The sequence below is a fragment of the Pyxicephalus adspersus genome, chromosome 4 (assembly GCF_032062135.1).
Source record: "Pyxicephalus adspersus chromosome 4, UCB_Pads_2.0, whole genome shotgun sequence".
In the NCBI taxonomy this organism is placed as follows: Eukaryota; Metazoa; Chordata; class Amphibia; order Anura; family Pyxicephalidae; genus Pyxicephalus; species Pyxicephalus adspersus.
In genome coordinates this window covers 104,195,091-104,222,358 of record NC_092861.1, presented here as the reverse complement: position 1 = coordinate 104,222,358, position 27,268 = coordinate 104,195,091, and the positions used below count along the sequence as shown (strand labels likewise).

General features: G+C 38.7%; 2 protein-coding genes across 11 annotated transcripts in view; one reads left to right on the top strand and one right to left on the bottom strand.

Moving 5' to 3' along the window:
* The window catches only part of ARID4B (AT-rich interaction domain 4B), a 420,630-nt gene extending 398,430 nt beyond the window's left edge, over positions 1-22,200 (bottom strand). For all 3 annotated transcript variants that reach the window (XM_072409207.1, XM_072409204.1, XM_072409206.1), the window contains exon 1: positions 22,070-22,200. In XM_072409207.1, the coding sequence (XP_072265308.1) occupies positions 22,070-22,071 (2 nt within the window). In that variant the 5' untranslated portion in view covers positions 22,072-22,200. The remainder of the gene's footprint in view (positions 1-22,069) is intronic.
* Positions 18,597-27,268, top strand: part of GGPS1 (geranylgeranyl diphosphate synthase 1) — a 43,943-nt gene continuing 35,271 nt past the window's right edge. For 4 of the 8 annotated variants that reach the window (XM_072409213.1, XM_072409210.1, XM_072409216.1 and 1 more), the window contains exon 1: positions 22,617-22,745. The gene's annotated coding sequence lies outside the window, so the exon portion shown is untranslated. Of the gene's footprint in view, positions 18,615-22,616; positions 22,746-27,268 lie in introns of those variants that run through there. The other 4 variants (XM_072409214.1, XM_072409209.1, XM_072409211.1 and 1 more) reach the window with 4 other exon arrangements.

Sequence of the window (27,268 nt, the reverse complement as noted above, 5' to 3'; positions counted from 1 at the left end):
TGCTTCAAAACATAAAAACAATAACACAAGAAATGTGCATAAATCTAGCAACATTTGATTATGCAAGGCAATGTGAAGATAAAGTTGAAGAAGATAAAGTTGAACTATTTAACCATATTTTTGGATCAATTTTTGTTTATTAAGAATTACAAAATGAGATATACAAAACAGAGATATTAATCGTAGTACAGCAGGTTGTAAAATGATCGATCAATAAATTGTTCCAAACAAATAAATACTGAAAGATGTTGAAATGTATGTATAACTCAAATATTCAACATTTATAAGGTTACATATATAGTAACATAAGAAATGTGTGTATATGGAGCACCATAACATAACGGCTCCCCTCATCCAACTCCACCAAGTTGGTGTGTTTGCACAAAAGAAAAGCTACTCCCTTTTTTTTTTGTAAGTAGTGGCGAAAACTTTTCTTACCCACGTGTCGCTTAGGGTGGCCTTATCACCAGATTTCCAATGCCTTTCCTGGAGGCAGGTTGTAAAATGATCGAACAATCAATAAATTGTTCCAAACAAATACATTTCAACATCTTTCAGTATTTAAGTATAACTCAAATATTCAACATTTATAAGGTTACATATATAGTAACATAAGAAATGGGGGGGGAGTAGGAGGAATGATTACGGAAACATTGATATGATTGAGAAGCAAAATTGGGCAAAAATAAGGTTGACAAAGCACCAGGACCTGATGGATTACATCCACATGTCCTCAGAGAGCTGAGCTTGGTTATTTGAAAGCCCTTATTTCTAATTTTTAGAGATGCTTTAGTCACGGACATGGTAACAATGGACTAGCGTAAGGCCAATGTGGTTCCTATCTTCAAAAAGGGAGCAGTCATTACCGAGTAACTACAGTCCAGTTAGTTTAAAATGATTCATACTTTGACCAGTCTAAGGGTATTAATGGTGTACCCCAGGGTTCAGTGTTGGGACCTTTACTGTTTAACATCTTTATAAATATTATAGAGTTTGGGATTAAAAGTACAATTTCTGTGTTTGCAGATGACACCAAACTATGTAATGGAATTAAGTCCATACAGGATGTCTATAATCTACAAGCAGAACTGGGTGTAACGTTTGTTTGGGCAGCCAAGTGGCAAATTACATTTAATATAGATAAATGTAAAGTTATGCACTTGGGGGCTAACAACATGCATACATTTGGGGGTGTAAGAAATGGAAAAGGATCTAGGGGTTATGGTACATCATAGACTTAATAACAGCACGCAATATCTAAAGCTAGTAAAGTACTTTCTTGTATTGTAGGAATAGTCTGCAGAGATAGAGACATAATCCTGCCCCGGTACAAAGCATTGGTCAGACCACATCTGGAATATAGTCCAGTTTTGGGCACCAGTTCACAAAAAGGACATTATTGAATCAGAGAAAGTGCTGAGAACGGCAACCAAACTAATAAAAGGAATGGAGGAGCTCAGCTATGAGGAGAGATTGGCTGAACTGAATCCATTCTCCCTTGAGAGGAGCTGTTTAAAGGGGGATATGATCACCTGTATAAATATATAAATGGTCCATATTGAAAACTTCTTCCCAATTATTCACTTTAAAATCATTACAAAGAACAACAGGGCACTGTTTGCGTTTGGAGAAAAAGAAGTTTAAGCTCAGGATAAGGAAGGGATTCTTCACTGTAAAGTCTGTGAAAATGTGGAATCGGCTCCCTTAGGAAGTAGTTTCAGCTACTATTATAGCTTGCATTAAGAAAAAGCTGTATGTTTTTCTAGAAGCACAGAACATAACTGGGTATTAAGGTTTTAAAGTAAAGATAACAGAGACTGTTGATCCAGGGAACATCTGATTGGCTCATGAAAACATTTTTTTACCCTGTTGAAGCAAATTGTACCGGGTATTTTTTTGCCTTCCTCTGGACCAACTATGTCTTATAGGGTTTTATATCTGGGATATGTTTATTTCTCTAGTGGTTGAACTTGATGGACTTATGTCTTTTTCCACCTAACCTACTATGTAACTATGGAGGGGCCAGGGTGACCCCAGAAGTAGATGTGGGTAACAAAGCCATAAAAGAGTGTCACACTTAAGGTGGTCAGAGTCCAGGGGGGAAACAATACGTTTTATCAATGCAGCATAAGTGCTGTAATGTTCCCAACAAGCCCAGCGAGCAGTACATTTGTTCACGCAGTCATTATCAAATGCCCTAATCTCCACCATTCTCATTCCAAGGAGCTAGAGAGGGGGCAGTGATCGTTTCCAGAAGAGGGGGATAAATTGGCGGGCAGCCGCCAATAAATGAAAGAGCAAAGTTTTTTTTTTAATGGGAAGTTAGGGGACCTAAGATTATGGACAATACCTCCATCTCTGGGGTCATGGTGTTGGTTATGGCATAAAAGTCTGAGCAGATCAAGAATATGTTCTGGCAGTATGTTTGCAGAGTCAGGCAGGCCCACCAGATATATAAATAAGTACCTTCCTTTCTGTACGGGAAATGAGGGATTATCAAAGAGCAGGGTTAATGGGGAAGGAGTGGTTGACAGCAAAAAACTTTCGCAGGCCGCACAACAGACTTTCAGGGTGGCCAACTCCACAAATTACCCTGTATTTTCTTTTAAATCATTTTTGTAACTATACTCGAGATTACTGTAGTTAAACTACTAAAAACTTTGTTACATGTATTATTTGGTAATTGTCCTTCATAAAGGGATGTAATCATCAACATGAGATCTTGTGACAACTCAGATTGTATATATGTGCATGACAAAGCAAGTTTAAAATCTTCCTGCTGTTTTACCAGCCCAGCAATTACCCCTTTAAATTTCAATTCAGTGATCAAAAGGTGCCCAGGTCCTGTGACTGCAAAACCAGCACAAATTATCAATTTCCAATCACTGTGTATGAAAGTTGGTATGCTGATAAATATTCAGACCAGTGGCGCTAAAAATATGTTCCAATATGGTAATACTTTTAAGTGAATCCTAGCACACCTCCAATTGATATTATATTTAGGAAGAAAGATCCTAATTGTTAGTGAGTACAATTTTGCATTGACTGATTGGTGACATTTGGAAGATTGGTTATATCAAGTCTGAATATTTATTGATTTTTAGGAGGTGATTGATCATGTGCAGTGTGCTGCTTGGTTGCTAGCACAGGACCATTTACTATTTATAGTATGCTAACTGAGGCAATGTAGAATGTGAGATGTAGCTCTTTTTGTTATTTTCTTGTTCTTATTTTTGTAAAAATTGCAGTCTGATCTTAAAAAAATTCTCAAAGCAACTGAAAAAAGCTTTCTTAATTATTTCAGGCTATCTGTAACATTTTGCAAGCCTTTCCTAGACCATGCTAGGTGTAGGAACAGGGAGGTAAATGTGGACAGACTTTATCCTTATATGCTTTGCTGACTTTGGACCAAGCCATTTTATCAAAAGATTGTTTGCCTAAAAATGTCAGTCCAGATTCTCTATTGTATTGAATGTAGACTTCCATGAACTACAGCATTCGTGTTCAGATCTTGGGGTGTTTTCTGGGGTATCCCCTTGAGGGAATATTGAGAACGGTTTCAAATGTTTTCCACCTGTGAATAATCTTTCTCATTGTAAAATGATGCACTTACAATTGTTTAAAAATGGCCCTTTGGTCCTTCCTATACTAATAGGCAGCATTGTTCACTAAAATTACTTCTGAAGCCTTTCCTTCTTGGAATTGTCAATACGAATCTGAAGACTTTCAACCAGCAAATTTCCAAAAAAATGCTTTTATAGAGGTGGTGACACTGGTCAACAAACATTTTCTTGCCAAACAGATTAAAGTATTTTTTGTCATGTTTGATGCACAAATTTCAAATATGGTATTGGTTTAAGTTTTTGAAATATTGACCTCAATAATAACCTCATAGAAAACTAATGAAACATGAAAATTAAGCAAAATTAAAATATATATGCCTATGTATACAAAATTACATTTTTGATATACTTAATGTTAATATATTCTATATTCACAGAACTAATCGCAAAGAAGTAACTGAAAAACTCTGTATGACCTTTTTCCTTTTCCTTTTATGCTGATGATCAGGACAATCACGTTGAAGAAGACTTCAGCAGTAGTCTGTCATCATATGTCTATCCCATCTGCCCTTCCATCACCTTTATATCTTTTTTATATACCTTTCCCCTTGATCCTCACTGAATTCCCCAAGGTTTTCTGGAAATTTCAGCAAATGGCTATAGAGATAGTGTACCTTTATGCTCATAGTAGCATCCACATTTTTAAAGTTTAGGAGCAAGTTTTGTACCAGTTCTTCAGAATTTGGTGGTTTGTTTACCCAAGAAGTTCTTGACAACCATGACATAGGTGTACCAGGCAGAAGCTTCAGTATCAGTCATGTAACTTGTGAAATTTGAATCATTTATCAGTTTCCGAACTTGGGGTTCCATCAAAGATTCCTATTTTTTCAGTACTCAATCCAGGTTAGAATCTTCAAATATATTTGAGGCAATTACAGTCCTTGTTCAGAACTCTAACAATTGCTTTATAATCCCAACTTTATGTGTAGTGGAGGGAGAATGATTTTTTTTTCTTTGTCAACCATTGGCTCGTTGATGTTCCCTACCTTTTTTCATGTTTTCCCTTGGAAGGCATGTAACTTTTTTCCAGTGATCCTGCTTTGCTTTGTATCCTACAAGCAGATGAAAACATGGGTACTTTGTGTATCAACTTTGCAGTCCAAGAAGAAAGTTCACCATTTTTAAAATCAACCCATATGGGCCATTAGTCCAGGGATGTTACAACAGTACACAAAGTCTCCATCTTCACTGAAATATGGTAGGGGTGTCACCTCTCTTGTCCTATAAACCGTTATTTTAACTTCCGGTCTCAAACAGTTCTTTTCTTTCAGCCTAGATGCTAAATGTTCAGATGATTGCTTTGAGAGATTTTGAGACTAACTCCTGGATTACACTCCAAACCTTGTATGTCCTCCATGTCGGATACAGGAATATCAGGGAGTGTACTAAACACTGGTATAGGAACATCAGCAGCATGCGGCACAGGTCGTCTTGCTGATTCCAAATCAGGATACTCCCACTTGTTTTTCTTGTAACGACTGAAACCTTTTCCATTCAGAGCACAAAAATAACAATCATTATGATGATTTTTGGGCTTTTGCCATACCATAAGTACACCAAATTTCTATCTTTTCAGTTTTCCATTTTTCCACTGACGTAGACACGCTACACAAGTTTTGCATACCATATGGGGAGCCCAATACTAATCTTGGTCCGCCAGTTTAAAACCAAAATATGCAAGATATGCTTCTTTCACAAATTCTGTAATGTTTCTTCTCTGTTTTGTTGGGAATATTCACCACAAATGTAGTAAAATACATTAGGGTCATTTAAACAACTTTTTCTTGAAGAACTAATATTTCTGTAAAAAAATAAAATGTATGAAAAAAAAAGAAGGCAAATGAAAGTTTCATGAAAATAATGCTACATTTATTATATAAAATGCAACACACTGGTGTAACTAAAGATTGATAATAATATGCTGTTAACATTTGTTAACATTCCTGTATCACATGAACTAGAGCCAATTCAATGAAACTGATGTCATTTCTGGATTCAGCAGACCTGAAATACACTAATTAAAAAATCCTTGGCAAGTGAAAAAAAATGTTTTTTGTTGAGCTGTGCAATCAGTGAATCAAGGCTTTTGGAACAGAAATCTAGACCTCAGTGTAACGCCTAGGTGGTTAAATAGGGACAAAGTATATTATGTCATGTGTCACTGTTAATCGGAGGTTTTATTGACCTAATTTTAGGAACTGCTAAGGGCCAGATGATTTTTGATGGGCAGCAACAATTACTTCACTAAGATCAATATTGATAACTTTCCTCCTTGACATTGTGTTACCACACACGTTAATGCTCCAAACCAGAAAACTGGCAAAGCATCTGCTTTTATACAGGGAGTCATGCTTGCTTAATATCAATTACCCCCCTGACGGAATTCCCGAGTGTGGCTCGGGGTGAATTTTATGTACCAAAAGCAGTAACCTTGAGTGTGGCATAAAAAACTCCTACCTACCCACGCTCCAGCGGCATCCTCTAGCAAACCTCAGCTGGCTTCTGCATCACATCCTCGGCTTGATCGATGCGATACGTTAATGTCAGTATGCTGGGGAGGCATGGCCTGGCGGGAAATTTAGAAGCAGGCTAAATTGTAATTACCCCCTATATTTTGTTCCAACTTTCTAATGCCTGGCTTGTTAGAATGTACAATTTTTTCCATTTTTTTTGTATTATACCCCAACAGTCCAGTGCTGTGTACTTTAATCCAACTCCCTAGAGTTCCATGTTTTAATAGCGCAATACCTTGTAGTAGTGTAATTTTGTGATAAAAGGTGATCAATGTGGCTTAACAAATTAGGCTTAGTTCCTAGTTCATAGGCAGAAAAAAATGCCCTTCCTGAGTGACTACTTCTTGGCAACTGCTGGGCACCTTGGATTGGTAACAGGCGGTAAGTGGTGGGTTTTTCAGGCCTTGCAGTTTTTCAAGCAGCATTGGTTCCTGGCGAGAGGAATGTGAGGGGTAAACACAGCAAATGCAAACTTACTGCCAATGTGAATTCAGCCTAACTTCAGATGTCACCTCCTAGCGCTATACCTAGGTAACACAAAGAGCATCATGCATGTGATCGCAGATGGCTGCTGCTCTGCATCTCCAGAGAGATGCAAAGCACAAAGAAGGACTTCTGCATTGTGCTTCGCATCTCACTGCTGATGCGAGCAGCGGCATGGCCGGGACCCGGGTGGTATTTAAAAGCAGATTACTCAGTAATCTGCATTTAAATTTCTTGCCCGGCCACGGCCCCCGACGGACCGGCGCCCAGGCATCACAGCAGGACCATCGGATCGCCGCTGGAGCATGGGGCAAAGGTAAGGGGGGGCTCTTAAAGTTCCCCCGAGTGTGACTCTGGATTACCACTTTTTGCAAGTAAAAGCCACCCCGAGTCACACTCGGGATTACCGCTAGCGGGGTTAAAGAGCAAATTGATAATTTTGGTGAAGATTTACTTAAAATTGCAACTACCTCTGATACAGAGATGGGTGAACTAAGGGCTAATATGAAGAATTTAAGAAAAGAAACTTGTGATCTACACCATCAAGTAGAACAATGCAATGCAAATTATAATATTAAATGCAAGTTTGTGGATACATTGCAGTTGAAATTGTCCCAAATAGAAGAACTTGTTTTAGCAGTGGAGATAAAGCTGGCAGATGCAAATTCCCAGCTGGTTGCCAAAGAGAAATGCATTTTATCCCTTAGTGAAGGGTACAGTGAACAGATGCACCCAGAGCTGCAAGGGAAAATACCAGGATACTGATCATCTGTTCCTGTGAATTTATAGGGCTAGAGTGACCAGTGAGTATCTCCAATAAACTAATGTGTCAATATGGTCTGAACAGCATAGATGTATGTGCTCTTTTAAAGGCCAGGGTTCCAGGACCACTAGCAGCACTTTGGAAAAAAATTCAGACATATTATGGTTCCAAATGGGGGAAGATGGACCAAACATGGAGCAGATGGAGCAAACAAAAGTAAAACTTGCAAGTACCTCCCAGTTAGGGTAAATTGAGGCTATGGCTAGACTTTGAGGCGGGGAGGCTGATTCATCAAGCAAAATAAATTCATAGTAGGTATTAAACTTGCTAACATTAAAATTATATAGGAGAGCTAGTGAGCATGGATGAAATATGTAATTCACTGTAACTTGATGATAGGATTACTGTATTATCTTTGGTGAATTCATTCATTTATTATTTATATATGGATAGTATAAAACAGAATTCACTGAACCTAATGAGACATTGTTGGGTTAGCACAATTTATTATATACTGGTATATGTATACCATGTATGAGGTCATCCTAAAGGAATGCAGCACATCCTTTAACTGGTATCCTTATAAGGTAAAATGCTGGTTAAAGAATGATCATTGCTCAGTACTGGTCAAACACTGGCCATTGTCTTAGTTCCTGGGAAGTTAAAAACACAGTGCTATACCTAATTAACTAGTCTTGATCAGAACTAACTGGATGCAACATGTTTTTTGATCATCTGCCAAGTTATTCATTTCCAGCAGAATCCTTGGGTGAATTCAGTTTTCTTCCGCAGCTAAGTATCTTTTGTTACAGCCTAATAATTGTTATTGCATTATTTTGTCCATCTGTCTTATTATTAAATATTATAATCTTTCAAGTCTTTGTGTCATCTCTCTTTGTACACTTCAAAGTCAACCCATTAATATTTACATAAATTGTCACAAATTATATTTGTGACATAACAGACATTGAATGGCAGAACATTGCACAGACATAGCACTACAAGACTATAGTGACAGGAAAGCTACAGTTCACCTGCCACAGGAGAATGACGTGTTGCACAAGAAAAAGAACTGATAATCTGTACAAAGCACACCTATTCTAAGAGAGTATTGATGAATTGCCAATCAATTATCAGTACTGATGTGGACTTTATGATTTTATAAGAAAGAATCATAACCAACAAAAGACTTTCATATACACCTTTTGTTTTCCACGTTGTCCAAGGTGGATCTCTGGGTTTAGGCTTGTGACCAACTGACCACAGAATTTACCATATAAGGGCAGGATTTCCCTATTTACCAGCCCTTGCTCCTGACACAAACATCATCTCCTCTGCTCTGCAGCATCCTGCTACTTTCCTAAAGATACAGGACTACTTGGGAACTTAAACAACTCCCCTAAATTGATTTTCTATGTAGGGAAAAAAAACAAAAAAAAAAAAAAACAAAAACAAAAAAAAACTTTAGGACATATCCTGAAAAACACATTGGAATCCGTGTGAAATTTTCTGAATATTATTTAAAATTCATATATATATATATATATATATATATATATACACACACACATACACATACACACTACTATAGTTACGTTTAAATATTTTTTAATTTTTTTTTTTTTTTTTAACCAGATTTTTGTGTTATGTTATTTAAAGTTTATTAATAAACATCAGAGTTATGCCTAAGATTTACAGCCCACAATGAAAAATAAATTTCCACACAAAAAAATTGTACTGCTTTATGAATGGAAATTTGGAAGGAATTGGACCGCTAGGGAGGTTAAGTTGTTTACTTGTATTATGAACAAACTAATGTGCCCAAATCTTTTCTTTCTTTTCATTTTCATGTATTACCGCCAGTGGGGTGAGCTTACTATGACATGTCACAATATTGGAGGATAGGTAGATCCTTTTTCACTTTTTGACCTACTGACCATTGTTCTACCAGATGTTCAAATTCAGTTTGACATTTGAGAAGGAAAATTACTTTATCATAGGCTCCATCTTGTTTGTAGCCTCCATTTTGTAGCAGAACCATCCCTGAGAAATATATCAATAAATCCCATACCACATTGTGCGCATGGGGGTGAACATCCTGTAAAAATGTTTAAGTTTCTTTTCTTTGTCCAAAGTTTTATTTAAGAACAAAGGGAATAGTCACCTGGAGGTGTAAAGAGATTCCCAGGATATCCGGGCCATAAACTGTTCACTCTTTAATTACTTTTCTGTACCACCTACTTTACTTTGTATAAATACCACCATATTTTATGAATAAATCAAGACAATAGTCACATTTCATTGTTCTCACACCTGTCATTAAAAAGCTCCATTATAGCCAGAAGTCTCTTGTTTCTTCAAGATGGAAAACATTCAACTTTAACAGTTTCTTTAGTGGACAGTTATGAGGAAAGACTAAACTCCTCGATGAGCAACAATGCCTGACGGCTGAGAAGAGTGGGGGCAAACCAGACACACAGCATGCTTATGGTAAGCTTTTTACCATTTATGTGTTTTCACCTTACTCTCTTCCACCTGCTCGCTCACCTGAGATAGTAAGTTTTTACCTAAACCGTACTTCTTGCTATAAAACTAACACTTTGTATAAATGTTGTAGGAGACTGATGTACAGTTAGGTTATAAAGCCTCACTGGGAGTGGAAGTGACAATACATTCTTGCAGTCCAGATGCTGCACCTTTTTGTGGGTATTGTTTGCTACGGTTTTTGGATTGATTAGTCTATCGAGGAATAGATATTGTATGTAGGAACATTACTAGGTCGATACCGGAGGTGGTCTGTTCGATAAAGAAACTGTATTTCATCAATAGCATTACTCCCCGGTAAGGTTTAGGTGGCTTCACACAGGACTGCAGAGTGTAGACAATCCTTGCTTCTGGACTATGTCAAGAGGCCCTATTCTCTGAATAGAAAGCCATTGGCAGTCCTGAACAGAATGGTCCTGTTAGGAATGCTTTATCGGTATTGTAAATACTAACAGGGATTTGTAATTTTGCATTAATATAATTGTACAGGCAGTTGTTTATAAATATCAGCGTGTGTAATAAGCAGTTTTCATGTCATTGTAATCATTAACAGTGATAGGAGTGATATACTAGGCTCTGAATCTTGAAAGATTCACATACAAGGAAGATAATTTAAGGTAGGACAAGAAAGCCACCTGACGGAGCAATCCGGGCCAAGTCAGAGATGCTCTCGGCTGTTTGGAGCCAAGAGGAATAAGGGGGAACCTGTTCAACCAGTCACTGGGCTAGGGATATGGGCCTACCTTAGTTGGAATCCACTAAAGCCACCGTGTTTGACAGTATGGGAAACTATACATCATCTAAAAGAGATGATAGGTTAAAAACTTTAGAAATTGATGTAATGGAAACCTTTAGTAAAACACAAGCCAAAATGCAACTGGTTTAAAAGATGAGGAAAGCAAGAGAATGATCTCTTGATAGAAATGAGGCCCTTAAAGCAGCCTAACATTTACTGGAAAACCATCTTGACCCACTAATGGGACAAAATGTCCAGCAGTAAAAAAGTCCATTCTTAATTAAAATTAATCACAGGGAAATGTACAGCCTTTAAAGAGTATTCCTAAGCTTTCAGAAACCGTTAAAAATGCCTGGATAGGTAAATATATACTGGGGAGCACCTGCAGGAAGTAAAACAAGAAACATTTCCTGTTCGAAGTGCAAGGTAATTTCATTTATATGAAGTGCTCTAACCTATAGGCAGAAATCCCATCTGACTGTGAGTCTAAATTCACTGGTAAGGTGCAGGGATTTATGTCAGGAGCATATTGTCACACTTACATCTTCCTCACTAAAGTGCAGGCACCTCTCTCCAGCGCATGTGGGCAGTACTGACCCTGGACGTGCCTGCTCTCCCAATTTTTTTCAGTTTTACCTATCCCGCTGGCCAATCAGGAAATAGCCTCTTAATCATCCCTGGCTATTTAGCTAGCTCAGACACAGCACTCAGCATTAGTCCAATGTGTCTCCACTGGTGCCAATCCCCTAGTTCCACTGAGCAGGTTTCTGTTCACCTGTTGCTTAATTCAGTGTTGCCTCCTAGTGGCAATGTCTCCCTAAGTGTGAGACATATGCTCTTGTTTCCTCTGCAAAGAGAGAAACAGAAAAGTACCAATCTCTTCTGTTCCAAATGCAGTGTCAATGTCACATCTTAATGTGGCATCATACCAAGTGCCCATGAAGGTTATGCTTTAACCACCTGACCGATGAGCCCGACCTTGGTATGGGCTAAAAAAAAGTTACTATTTTCGATAAGCCCGAACTTTTCTCACTGTATGAAAATACAGTGAGAAAAGTTCGGGTTTATCGATCACTTACCTGGTCCGGCTGGGACTGCTCTCACCCTGCACAGGGGAACTTCTGTCTTGTAAGACAGCAAGTGGTATATGATGACAAAGAACAAAGGGAGGGGGGGTGAAAATACCCTCAGAGTAAAATGCAGAAAACATGGGATAGCATCAAAGCACTTTGCTCCTTAGAGAAAAACTCAGAGAGCTTACACAGTCATTTGTTAATAGCAACAATCATGATATTTATGCCAAACAAGGAAAAACTGAGCTCCAGTAAGAAATTAAATTGTAAAAACGATATTGAAACTTGGTTACCCTTAAAAAAGTGTGCAACCCTAAATCTAGCTACTTTGTTATCAGGGACTAAAAGCTTAGAATGGGAGGTGGTCATGATTGTGATGAGACAATAGAATGTAATTGTGAGGAAGCAGAAAAGGTGAAGGACTCCCCAATCAAAGATGCTGATCTTACGGTTTTCATATTGGGGAGGGATATGCAACTTCTGGATTTTCTGTTACTACTTGAGACCATGTGTTAATTTAGGGGAAACTACCTGTAAATCAATCAATCAGCCCAGGTGGCAGAGGTAATAGCTCTGTTGCATGCCTGCATTTATGAAATATCAATTGTAAATGACAAAAGTTATTGACATGGCTAAATGGCTATCAGTATTAAATATTACCAAACCTACAAGGATCATAGTGGCCACTTCCTCTCCTGCGGAACCTGATCAGGTAGACATAACAGTCCTAAAGAAACTAACAGTTGTAAACTATTGTGAAATTAAAAAAAAATAATAAATCAAAAGATGGACTTTGGACCCATGAGGATGGTAGATTCTGTGCGCCTTCTATGCTGTATACAGATCTAGCTGAGGCATGGCCCATTTCCTTGGTCCAAAGGATCTATGATTTGAGCAGTAACCACACATTGGATTGTCCCAGGATTTATTACTGTTGCAGAACAACTTAGTGAGTATATATATATATATATATATATATATATATATATATATATATATATATATAAAAGATAAGTCTCTATCTTCCTCTGTAAACGAAGGTTAAATAGTTCTTTCCACCATGGTCACTGCAACGGGAAGGCAGCGATGTATACTGAATCATGGAATATGCTTTTAGACACTTTTTGCTTTCCAAATTACACTTTTGCTAATGCTACCTTCCTTAGGATAATTGTGTTCAGCTCATGAGCCAAAATCTTCTGCAAACAAGGTTTTATTTGAGGGCATTCACTGCCCCTGGACAAATCCTTGAGGATACCAAACCAAAAAAAAAAATGTTGAAAGGTGCAGTAAAGTGCAGAAACTGTGTTTTCCCTGCTTTTAAACAGGTCCACATCTGAAACCCTAAAGTGACAAGCAATCTGCTAAAAGAATTGGCAGCCACTCTTTTGTCATCAAGATTCTCCATTCTATGAATTTATTCCATCTCACTCTTCCAGGACATCAAAAGTAAAATCTGCAGATTACTGTAGTAAGCATACCCACATAACTGTGACAATAGTAAAAGAACAAGGACATATCCTAGTTTGTAAGTTCTTCGGGGCAGGGTCCTCTCCTCCTGTGTCACTGTCTGTATTTTTCTGTCATTTGCAACCCCTATTGAATGTACAGCAGCGCTGCATAATATGTTGGCCCTATATAAAATCTTGTTGATTATTAATAATAATAACAACAACAACAACATCATGTAGTCTTTGGGGCTACTTGAGTCATGTAAACACGTGTCTAAACATTGAAAACATTTTTCTAGCGGGAGAAAGACATTTTGTCTAACTCAACTAAATCCAGCATAATATCCAGAAAAATCCTCTGCACAGGGACCAGATCTTTTTCAAGATTCAGAAGCAAACTCAACTGATCAAGATAGTTAACTACTAACTGGATCTGAGTCACCAGGAAGCATTTAATAACAGAACTTTAACCAGATAGGAATTACCTCCAGCTCTGCATGATCTTGGTAAAGAAAGTAATGGAATGTTCCAAGAACCTACCAGCAATGCCCTGCACTTGAAATAGGCAAGTAGGAATTGCACAGTTCCCCTGCCCTAACAATTTAAGCCTCTTGCTTCTAGGAAAGCTCTCTTTAAAATTAGGTATATCGCTGAAGTTACAAAAGATTTTTAGAGTATGAATCACACAGGTTTTTAGATTCTTTAGCTTGGTAATCAAAGTAATAAATTGCATGAAAAGTTAAGCTTCCTTAGCAAAAACTTTAGTAATTTTGCTCACTAAGATTCCAATACTTTGACCTTTAACATGGTGAGAAATGAAAAGCCAGTTTTGGAGGTGATTTCAGTGCACCTTTCTCAAATTCACCTAGATAAGGATATTAGGCCTACACAGAAAGCCCTAACTACTTGTGAATACCAAGCGTCCCCTGTGTGTAGCCACTTGTGGGAGCAGAACTGTGTGATATCTTATCTGTGGGACTTATTTGCTGAAGCAAGCTAGTTTTTTTGTTCTGCTGGACTAAACAGTTTTTGCATTCATTTATTCTAAATAGAAGCTACCTAATTTGTGCCTTAACCGAAACTAGACTTTTCTGAGAACTACAAGGTCTAGCAAGAGAACATTTTTATCAAAGCGAATAAAAACTCCAAAAAGTGTCCAAAGGTCTACATAAATAGCACTAAGATAAGCCAATTATAAATTTAAAGACACACCCACCATAGTATTGCGTTACAGAACCATTCCATCACAACGAGAAGGGAAGCTACCTGGTAATTCTGATACCGCAACATTAACCTATGGACAACAAAACCTACAAGATGTGCATCCATTTCCTTCCTTCCATCCATATCTTTGTTTATAGGATGTAGAAATTTATAGTTTTTCATCTGGTTAAGGCTATTGTGATTTAATAAAAATCTGCAACTGCAATTCAAAATACAGCCTATTTAGTTTAATTTTAATGGATTTAATATCTGATAGATTTAAAGTGCTGTAAATACCCTTCAATAAACAAATCAGTATCTGCTGGGTGTAGTCCAAAATAACTTACTGAAAAAAGTGTCTATCTTGAAGTTTTAATTCTTTAACCAGCCTTATCCCCTTTAGTACTACCTCCTCAACAACTGTCTAGCATGCAGGAGTGGAGTCTGAAATGTAGAATCCTAGTACATAGTTCTCTGCAGCCCTATTTTGGTGGGCGGAGCACCTGGCTGCTGTGCTTCCTCTGCCGGCCTGTTATCAGCAACTCTAATCCTCATGGAGGCCCTGCTCATTCACAGCTGTAATCCGTTCAGAGGATTCGAGAGGTGAGCAGGGGCGAACAGCACAGATAGAAGGAGATCGAGACACAGGCAATCCAGCCCCCCCATCTGCCAGCTGGAGCTGTGGCTTCTATTAAAAAAAAAATCTGCCTGTAAATTTACCTGCCCAAGCAAGTGTGTAAGGACATAATTGGCAGCACAGCGTGATAGCTGTGTGTTAAGACTGCATATTCTGCAGCCTTCCAACTCACTGTGCTCAAACCTTCATGTCTTCTAAAATATAGGTCACAACAACTTGATTTTTAATTTTCAGCGTGCACAGGGGACCCTTATAGCTACTAGGAACCAAAATTTAGGACTTCACAGCTTTCAAGAATAATAAGATACAGGGATCATAAGTTTAAAAACTTAAAATTTAAACAGTTAAATTAAAAGTGAAAATACAACATTGGGAGTGCGGTTTCGAAAGCAAGTGTGCCTAGGCACTCTTAAGCTACATACACACTTCCAATTATTATCGTTGGAAAACGAACGACGAACGTTCATGCACGATATATATGAACGATCGTATATTCCTATCAAAACACACTGCCTTGTTACGCATTACTGTTTGCACATGACTGTACTATTCTAGTACTTGAACCCCAATTTCATTTTGATGGGCAGAGATTTTTATGTTCTAAAAATGCCATAGTGATGAAATTGGAGCCCCAATTACTCTGAAATGGGGAGGTGTAAGAAACTGAAAATGTAGGTAACAAGTAGGGACCATCAGTGGCTAACATTACCTAAAATTTCATCACTATGGCATTTTTAGAACATAAAAAACTGCCCATCAAAACAAAATTGGGGTTCAAGTACTAGAATAGAACAGTCATGTGCATTTTGATGGGTAATGAAAGTTTAGGGGGTGTTGGCCACAGGTGTCTCACACTTGCACCTATATATTTTTGTTTACCTGCACCTGTTCGTTCTAGACGAAATTAGGGTTCAAGATAGAGGAATTAACAGTTATGTGTAACAGGGCAGGTTATATATAATTTTTGTATTATAATGATGCCATGTGAATACAATTTAGGGGGGGGGGGGAATACACATGTCCCCCACTTGCACCTACATTTTGTGTTTCCTACACCTCCCTGTTCCAGAGAAATCAGGGTTCAAAAAAAGAGAAGCAGACAGGGTTGCATAGTATGCCAGGTATAGTTTAGTGAAAGTTAGGGATAAGTTTAGGGTTACCACCCTAATGCTTCTTGCAATGTAAGTGGCCCCAGGGGGTCCCCAATTTGCATTTTTAACTTTAAACTCCTAGACATATTTGGCTTTGAAACAGCAATCCCAATGGTAAATTTTACCAAATTTTTAAACTTGTGACCCCCTCCCCAATATCTGGAAACATGAAATGTGTACCCTAAAACTTTCAAGTTATTATGACCGAACAGTTTAGGAGATGTGAAGCTTTGAACACAGCAAGTTGTTAAGACTGCAGAATATGAGAGTCAGTTTTACACACGCAGCTATCACAGCATTGCTTCTGATGTCATTACACACTCCCACTTAGATGGATACATTTTATTAGAAAATACACTAGCTGTCCTGCCCTTATCTGCTAACATGTGCTGGGCAGGAAAAATCCAAAGCCTCCTGAAATATTTGTGTCACATATTTACTCTTTTTTTTATGAGGAAGTAAGTAAGAAACAGGTAGACAGTGGAATAGCAGTTATCTAGTGTACTTGTGTGAGATTGAGACGATAGCATTCACTGTTTAATGGTTGTAATTAAATATAAGACTACTGATGTTTTGCATTTCAACCACAAGATGTCGCTGTTTCTTAACACAGCTGAATAGGTTGCCAGTTTTCATATTGAATGGTAAATTTTACCAAATTTTTAAACTTGTGACCCCCTCCCCAATATCTGGAAACATGAAATGTGTACCCTAAAACTTTCAAGTTATTATGACCAACAGTTTAGGAGATGTGAAGCTTTGAACACAGCGAGTTGTTAGACTGCAGAATACGAGAGTCAGTTTTACACACGCAGCTATCACAGCATTGCTTCTGATGTCATTACACACTCCCACTTAGATGGATACATTTTAATAGAAAATACACTAGCTGTCCTGCCCTTATCTGCTAACATGTGCTGGGCAGGGAAAATCCAAAGCCTCCTGAAATATTTGTGTCACATACTTCCTCATAAAAAAAGAAAAAAGAGTAAATAAGTAAGAAACAGGTAGACAGTGGAATAGCAGTTATCTGGTGTACTTGGACTTTGCTAAAGCATTTGACACTGTACCCCACAGACAGTTAATGCAGTTAGGGTCAATAGGATTAGAAAAGTCAATCTGTAAATGGATAGAGAACTGGCTTAAAGACCGCATCCAGAGAGTTGTAATTAAATTATTCATACTCTGAATGGTCCAAGGTTATTAGTGGTGTACCCCAGGGTTCAGTGTTGGGACCTTGTTTAACATCTTTATAAATGATATAGAGTTTGGGATTAAAAGTACCATTTCTGTTTTTGCAGATGACACCAAACTATGTAATGGAAATAAGTCTATACAGGATGGCTATATTCTACAAGCAGACCTATATTCTACTGTTTGAATGGGCAGCAAAATGGCAAATGGCATTTAATATAGATAAATGTAAAGTTATGCACTTAGGGGCTAACAACATGCATGCTTTATACTGTCTAAGGGGAGTCAGAAATGGAAATAGTTCTGGGGGTTATGGTAGATCATAGACTTATTAACAGCATGCAATGCCAAACTGCAATATTCAAAGCTAGTAAAGTAGTTTATTGTATTAAAAGAGGTGGTCAGACCACATCTGGAATATGCAGTCCAGTTTTGGACACCAATTCACAAAAAGGACATTGTGGAATTGGAGAGAGTGCAGAGAAGGGCAACTAAACTAATAAAATGGATGGCGGAGCTCAGCTAATAGGGGAGATTAGCTGAACTAATTCTTTTCTCCCTTGGGAAGAGATGTTGAAGGGGGGATATGATCATCCTGTATAAATACATAAATGGTTCACTTTGAGATCATTACAAAGGACAAGAGGGCACTCTGGAGGAAAAGAAGTTTAATCTCTGGATTAGGAAGGGATTCTTCACTGTAAGGTTTGAAAAGGTGGAACAGGCTCCCTCAGGAAGTAGTTTCAGCAACTACTATAGATTACTTTAGGAAAAAGGTGGATGCTCTTCTAGAAGCACAGAATATACCTGGATTTTAAGGTTTTAATGTAAAGATAACATAGAATGTTGATCCAGGGAACATAAAGGATTTTTTTCCCCTGTTGAAGCAAATTGTACCAGGGTTTTTTTTTGCCTTTTTGTGGACCAACTATCTTATAGGGTTTTATATCTGGGATATGTTTATTTCCCCAGTGGTTGAACAAGATGGACTTTTTCAACCTAACCTACTATGTAACTATATCCCAGGTGGCCCCTGTGCATGCCCAACATCAGGAATGCATCAGAGACTTTCCTATGATGTAACAAAAAAAAGTTCTCAATCTCACACATCCCCAATTAAATTAGCACTTTTCTTTTTACACTTTAGGAAGACACGTCACCCGATTTCACTTCCGAGCAATGCAAGTTCAGCTGACGTGAGGAAGCACCTGGAAGAAAGAAAATAGCACGGCTGGACTGAACGGTGAGCACCAGAAATAAGAGGGAAGCTGAGCCAGAGCAGGAAAAATCAAATGAAAAAAAATTATTTTTTTCCCATGATATAGGCCATATCTTGACTTGGGACGTATTCACACTAGCAGTAAGGTTGCTTTTTCCCTGTTCCTCAGGCTGGGAACCACTGCTGCTTGTAAAAGTTAACATCTAATACCAATCCCAGGTGCCTAGCGGTTGCCAGTAGTCACTTTGGAGCGGTAAATGGCACTGTTTTTTCTTTTTTTTTTTTACTGAACTAAGCTTATTTTGTTACACTACATTAGACTATTACAATAGATTACACTCTTAAAAAATGGGAAGTTGGATCAAATTATACAGCAATGAACAGTTTTGACATAATACAAAAAATGGGACATGTTAGTGGTTAAGGCATTAGAAAGTTTAGGGGTAGGTAGAACACTGACAATAATTGGGGTTACTGTATACCTATGGCATAAACAATCCAGAGCACTCAATTTGCAGTGTCTTGCCCTGCCCACTTTTTGACTGCAGTATAATCACACATTTAAACAAAATTTATTTTATTTGAACAAAAATAATTTTCTTTGCATGAACAACAAAGTTCCCTATTGTAGAAGAACGTTTTCTCCAAGTTTATTGTGATTTGCCAATGTTTTTTTTTTTTATAAAAAGCACACACGCACGCACGCACGCAAACCGTTCAAACAAGCTGTACATTAGAAAACTGATCCTTCATATTCTACCATAAGCCTAGATTGCTACCCAAATCGTTACCTGGGTATTTCTAGGATGCTCCCCTGCATCCCCCATTGTTTTTTAGTCTAAAGACAGGTGGATCTGACTGGTAAGGTATAAGAATACATTTTGTTTGTTGTCCGGATTAGATATACATAGAATATATATTATAAATAGATTTAATATAAAAGTTGCGGTTTTCTGAAGTTTTGGGAAAAAAAACCGTTAGCAATATTTCTGCAAGAAGTCCTCTTAGTACCCCAATACCTGGCATCTTTACTTAAGATATTTCCAGTTCAGCTACCCCTTTTTCGAACAATTATAAACCCTACAAATCTATAGAACGCTTAGGGGGGGAAAAAAAAAAAACAGACTGACAGAGCAGGAAAAACACAGAGCATGTAACATTGGAAGGGGGCCTTTTAATCTTCTTTATGCATTTCCTGTTCCATTCATGTAATAGAAGCAGTCTCCTGGCTGGCTGTTCTGGAAGAAAAAGGGGGAAATTGGAGGGTCTTCAATATCCCCCTTTTCAGGGCTACAATAGAAAAATGGTTTCAAAAAAGCATATCCAGTGTCTTCCCCAGTGCCTTTTAGCCGGATCCACCACCCTGCACTTTTCAGTAGCCACCCAGGTGTCATCAGACAACCAGATAACCTTTTTGGCTTGTTTCTTTTGAAGAATATTGGAAAAATGACTGCCCGGGATACACAATACTTTAGTTAATTCAGACCTATCACTAGCATTTTTACTTTACATAAAAGGGTATTGGACCTTTTTATAAAAGGTGACACCCCTCCCCCTTTCCAACCTCTGGCCTGCAAATGCATCTGCCTGCCTTTTCAACCATGTGGGCTACCAAAGCACCTAACTGACTGCCTTTCCAACCACATGTGGGCTACCAATGCACCTGGCTGCCCTTTGTTTCTGAAAGGCAGCAGAGGTGGCAACTGCTCACAAAAGCTACAAGGAGCGTCTGGATCACGGCTGCTGCCCCCTGCCACCTGCACAATGAAAGGACTAATTTGTTCTCATGTTACCCATTTTTTTTTTTTTTTTTAATTTTTTTTACAGATGGTAACGCTACAGGTTTTAATGATTTTACCACAGGTCTCAACAGGCTTTTATGCTTTACACACTTTAACAATGAATCTTTCATGACGGTTACATTGTTTGTATAAGTATTGGTTGTTCAATTGCTCTGTAAACTAGTATAATAAAATGAAAGTTCCAATTCTAGAAAGTACCATTTTCAGATCCTTAAAACAAAATACAACACTTATATAAAAGCATAAATATCTAATACAGGTACTACTTTTGTCATGCTTTGTTAAAATGAACTAGAAAAAAAAAAAAAAAAAACACCACCACTGCGATTTTTACTGGGTGCATGAATAACGTGGAGTGAGAACAAAAAATATGGAAACCAGGCTAAACAGTCAGTGTACCATTGAGAGACAAATCATGCTGCAGAAAGGGTAAACAAGAATGATGAACACATTAGCTTAAGGCAGGCACGTTTCTGTGTCCCTTGCTCCACGAGCTAAGCCTTAAGTGTTTTGTTGAACAAGAGAACGTTTGCAGTGCATTTACTAAGACTGGTTAAACTGTGATGCCTCCACTCCGCAGTCTCGTGAACCATATGTAATCCACCCTTCTCTCGCTGCAACAATCTCAAATTATTTTGCTTTACAACATTAGGCTTTCCACCGCAAATTTTTAAAACACCACACCAGATGCCCCTAAAGGGTTGGATGGAAATATAAATGTACAATCCTTTAAAGAGTATCCTAAATTACAAATATCAATGCACATTGCTCAAGATGAGAAAACACCCTGGCTCAACAATTAAATTTGCCAAATTAAACTACATGCCTTCACGATCTACCAAAGGCTGGGTCTATACGGACGTTTATTTGCACTTTTATTAGCGTTTTAAAGCTTGCCCTTAAAACGCTGGAAAACGTCTATTCTGCGTTTTCGTATAAAGTGCTTATAAACACCCCATTGAAATCAATTGAATCGTTTACCCGTGTTTTGAACCATTTTCCAGGGTTAACTTCACGTTTTAATTTTTTAAACATTGCAAGCAACGTTATAGATAACGCTCATAAACGTGCCATAAGGGAACGTCCTGGTGTAGATTAGCCCATTGGAATGTATGAGAATTTCACATGGGCTTTGAAAGCCTCTGGTTAAATGCTGGGAAAACGTCTGTGTAGACTATGCCAAACAGCATCTAGCAAAGATTGCTTGCAACCGCTGACAAACGTTTCTCACCAATTACATCTACCTTTAGCAGGTTTGGTTTTATGACATTTAAAATTGAATTTAGTAAACACAAATGGCACAGCGAGTCAAAATGCCATTTCTCAACCCTTGTTAATAAAAGCAGTTTCTGCCATAGAAATATCACGGTTTGCAGCGACAGAAGCTTTCCTGACTTTTACACCTATAAAAGACAGCTAAAGCAGCTGGCAGAAGGCGCTGCAGGCCTCGGATGGAGAGAAACGAAAACAAATGATGAGGCTAGAGTCACTTCAGGGCATCCGGGGAAACTGAACAAGCAAACAGATTTCACCTGCACTGCATTTTCTAAACAAGACAGGCCTGCAGCGAATCATCATAACAATGGATAGCTGCCGGGGATCCAGCCTAATGGTACGCCACTAGCAGTGCCCCGACATACAGTTTGGAGCCAGAAGAACACCAAGCCTGGGACTTACATTTGTCGCTGTGCGAGGGAGGACGCCTATGGTCACTGTCTCCTTTCTTTGTTAGACCAGAGTAAATATCTTCGTGCACAGAAGAGCGCCAATGACATTACAATTCACTGGATTAAACTCCGGCGACCTCTGTCAGAGATGCTGCCAGTCACGATGCTCTGTTCCAAACAAATCCTCCACCCGCTATCATCAGTTTTCTCCCATTAGACGTAACCGACCCCGGCCTGGAAGTCAAGGTTTTAAAGCTTTATAGATAAACGACGATTAACCTCTTCACGTCTTCTCGTAGCCTAAATCTTACTCTCCTAGTACAAATAGACGAAATCATACCGTCATCAACAACCGCTTAGTACCACCCACTGAGTGCTGTAACTGTCAGCTCCAGGGACGGCCTCCCAAACTACTAATTGGTTGGAAGATAGCGCCCCTCCTTTGTTCCACGGGCCTGATGGGAAATGTAGTTCACGATGGCTAGAGAAGATCTATGTCCACGGGTGACATCCACTCGGTAAACTACAAGTTCCAGACCTAAACAAAGACCATTTTTTTTTTTATTCCATTTTTTTCGTCCGTGTTCTCCGCCTTACGGATGTGGAAATCGTGGGGGAGAATTTGTTCTATTATAAAAAGCAATCGAAGTTTGACACGCTGTGTGATCTAAATCCGGGAATTTACGGTGAGTTTTTTTGTTTTTTTTAATTTCAGTATCGATTTTCAGAAACCCCTCCCAAATGTAACGTGGACCACACTCCTGAAGCGTTTGTGTTGGGAAGTGGTCAGTATTCTTGCAGTGAAGATGGGTGGTGGTAGGTGAAAAGCAATTTCCAGTTGATGTCCCCCACCCTACAAATGAAGGAGAGTTACAGCCGATCATATGTTAAGTTATTAAGATCATACGTTTAGTTATTGTTATATTGGTCCAGGCTTATCTCTGATAATCTCAGCAGTATCATTTTACTGTCTAAAGTAACTTTAGGGTTAAAGCGAAACTAATCTCAAAATAAAACAAAAAACACACTTACATTTAACCTGGAGGTTTCTTCGTTTGGGTCCCTCTATCCGTCTTCAGCTCGACGCATAGAAACCGCTGGACGCAGCATTTTCGTTCCTCTTCTTTCAGGTTCTTTTTTCTATGTCACCTGATGTCAAACGTGCAAGATTGGCTGACGTATTTGAGGGAAAAGATTGCCCATCTCACCGTGCATGCGTGAGACCGGAAATTTCTTTCTTATATATTTCTTCTGTATTGATTGCCCTTTAAAAAAAAAATTTAGTTTAGGTCTGCTTTAAAGAGAAACTATGCTCAAAAACCAAAAACACACTTACCTTTAATTCCGCAGGGCTGTCCGATCCATCCGAGGGTGTCCGGCATCTGGTCCCACCCCGTCCCAGCATCTGTCCAGGAGCCACCTATGCTGCATCCTAATTTTTTTTTTTTTTTTTTTTAAAGGATTTTTTTTTGCCCTACATAAACGGGTTCTCTACCCGTTTATGTAAAGTGAAAATTCTGAGTATAGGTACGCTTTAAGGTTTACATTAAACCAGTGGCAGTGACTTAACTGCCTATAATATTGTTTTGAAAGGGTTGTTATTCTCAGTTTGCCTACTAGAGGATGCTCTTTCCTTTTTTTACACAATTAATTGCATATAATTGTTTTTGAAATGAACATAGCATCACAAGTTGGATTTTTGTCATGGCAACATAGTCTTGAGAGCTGCCATTGGGAATTCGCCATCCTCGTTTGTGAAGGAGGTTTTTCTGAATAAAGAGTTGAGAACTAATGTAAGTTGAGTCATTTAATCCATGGCCCTCCTGCTTTTGTTTACTCTTGGGGCATTCATTCAACTCACTCAAGTAGATGTAGGTATAACAGGTGCATAGTAAAAACTTTCACATCATTATCGCTAGGCCATGCCTCTGGAGTTAGTCTTTAACCTTTGCTAAACAGGAAATAATTTTATCCAAATGGCTCAATTCACAGGACATTTATCAAAGCTTTTATCTACATCATTGGTGCCCAGCTTTTTCCATCTGGGGGCCACTGTTGACATAGAGCTAAAACTTGCGGGCCACAATGCAAACAAACATTAAAGATGTATGTTTAAAACTTAAAGCATTTTAATTTAAAATTAAATTGAAATGTTTCTAGTTACTGTAACGTACATGCACCAAATGAAAGAAATGACAAATCAAGAATTTCAAGATACAAAACTAAAGCTATCATACAGTGCTGACCGGTCATATATTGCTCCCCACTCACCATTCCTGTACCAAATAGCAGAAACTACACAATGGGTCCTGTCAGTTAAAGGGGGGTGCTTCTTCGTACCCTAATAACCGCAATAGATATTTCCAGAGAAATGAAATTCATGTGACAGAAAGCCAAGGGGTACATGTTCTTACTGCTACATCTTCAGGTCCCTACATCTCCTCATTCGTGAGAAAATAGGGTTCACAGAAAGTGGCCAGATATGTGTGACAGGATAGCATGGTATATTAGCTAAAGTTTTTCTGATCTTGTGATGGAGCCTCAGCAATAACATTTTAGGGGGAGTTAGCCACATTCCCCACTTATCCTTCATTTCCCTTTCTCTACTGTTAAAGATAAATTGGGTTCACAGAATTAAGTGGCCACCCATCTGTGAAAGGGTAGCATGATGTGACAGGTATAGTTTTTCTTATCCTCTGATAGCTCCTTGGTAATAAAGTTTTAGGGTGAGTTAGTCCTGCACTTGCAGTTAATTTCCCTTTTCTTACAGAGAAATTGGGGTTAATAGAGAGTAACGGGATAGATAGCTATGTGTGACAGGGTATATCATTTATTGGGGAAGGGGATAAAAGGGGTTTCCTACTGGCTCCCACATTTCTAGTTCCCAACATCTCTCTGTTCCAGAGAAACTGCAGATCAGAGAAGGTAAGTGGCAATCCCACCAGCCGATCAGTCCCTTGCACTGCAGCATCTGCACATTTGACTCCAGGTGGCAGTGGGCGATACTGAGTGTCTCCCCCTAGGCAGGGTTAACCGCACCGCAACCTCACTACCAGTTTGAAGTTTTGTGAACGTTAAGTATAAATTTGGGGCACCACAGACAAGAGCGATTTGAGAATACCCTAATGCTCCTTGCCATTGAAGTGGGCCCCCCGGGGTCCCTAACATGTAAACCTAATTTGGGGACCCTGGTCTTGAAATAGCCCCCCTTAATGTGAAAATATCTTTGATTAATATTATGATCTTATGCTTGTGACCCGACATCTGGCCACTTGTTATGTTTGGGGGCTGAAGCTCTTGGCATCACCTGTGTACCCTGATATTTTCACATTACTATACCACTGGGTGTAGGGGATATAAAGGTTTATACAGGTAGTCCCCGGGTTACATATGAGATAGGAACTGTACATTTGTTCTTAAGTTGAATGTGTATGTAAGTCAGAACAGGTACAATATTTTAATGCAATTAGGACAAATGTTTGTTTCAACATATTATTAGGTAGCGTGGTGTAAGTCACTGTATAAAATTCTCACTGTTAGTAATCAAAAAGCAAAAAAAAAAACTTTATGAAGACATTCATTAACTTCAGGAGCAAGCTGTGCTGTGCTTTGATATGCAAAAAGAAACAACTGCAGAGTTTGTCTTGGTTATCAAAGAAAGAATTGTTCTGCAAGTCATGCAAATTGTCCCCCTCCTCCCATCAAGCCTCCTTCCTGCACATGAGCGAGCAGGGAAGCCCCATTCATATTTAGGAGTTGTCCGTATGTCAGATGTCCTTAACTCGGGGACTACCTGTACAAGAGGATAATGACAGCTGTGGGGCTTATCTCACAGTACACGGTGGGCAGGAAGCAGACACAGTTGATTGCCGACGTCTATAGTACACGCACGCTCAGGAAGCTCCCTCTCCTAGTAGCACAATCTCAAAAGAGATACATAGCAGATGTGTGCGCCCCATCCCCAACAAGACAACTAGTAGAGAGCAGAGAGGGAATGAGAAGATCGCTGGATCTGGCAGCTCTGCAGGCTGGATGTTGCCCGCAGCCCATAGGTTGGGCACCCTTAATCTAGATGAATGCTATGCTAATGGACAAATGTACCCTTACTGCCTGTGTAAATTCAGCCTAACTTCAGATGTGCTCCTGTGTCTATATTTAGTTAAAGTGAACTTTTGTGAAAACATTTTTTTTTCACTTGATTCTTTTACAAAATTAGCCCAGCAGGCCCCATGCTGGCTCAGCTTCCACCTTTTCTCTAATGCTCACTTGTACGTCCAATGCTGCCTTGCACTGCGCATGCATTAGATTAAACTCTTTTTTTTTTTCTTTACATTATAAGAAAGCTTTTGCAGATGCGGGAGCACTGCAGAGCCTCTTGGGATATGTGACACAAATATCCCAGGAGGTTGCGGATTTCCCCTTTGGTCTTTACCGAAATGGAAGTGAAGACTGAAGGGGAGAGGTCCTCTCCACAAAAGTGTAAAAACAAAAAAAAACGCACATTTTTCCATTACATAACAGAGAAAGTCACTCTTTAATATAATGTTAAAAATGTGGAGATGCTTTAAAAGCATCATGCATGTGATATCAGATAGGGACAAGACAGACAGTGAACCCCTCTCATCACTGTCCATATTCTATATAAAAACACTGTCTGTGAGGTTTATCCGCAGAGTGTAATGTCATCGGCAGCGCAGTGTGATAGCTATGTGAGTGTAAAAGCTGCTTGTCATATTCCGCAGCCTAACGACTCGCTGTGTTCAAACCTTCAGATCTCCTAAACCGTTGGGTTAGCATAGCCAGGCAGCATGCTCGCTAGGCACTAACAACTTAAGGAGAATGCAAGAGTAAATGCAAAAGTGGCAAAGCATTATTTCTGTGTAAGGTATATATGTTCCTACAATTGTGAAAGGGATCACAGCACTAAAAGTTACAATTCACAATTTATATTATATAACTTATACTCACAATTTAGTTATATAAGAGTGTCTGTGCAAGAGGGATAACAGTCCCTAAGGGTAACTATAGTAATTGTATAATTATTGCATGAACTCTGCATTACTTAATTCTTCCATCACAATCCCAGGGTTTATTGTTGGGACTTTCACTGTTAACATCTTTATATGTGATATAGAGTTTGTGATTAAAAGTACCATTTCTGTGTTTGCAGATGACCCCAAACTATGTAAAAGAATTCAGTCTATATAGG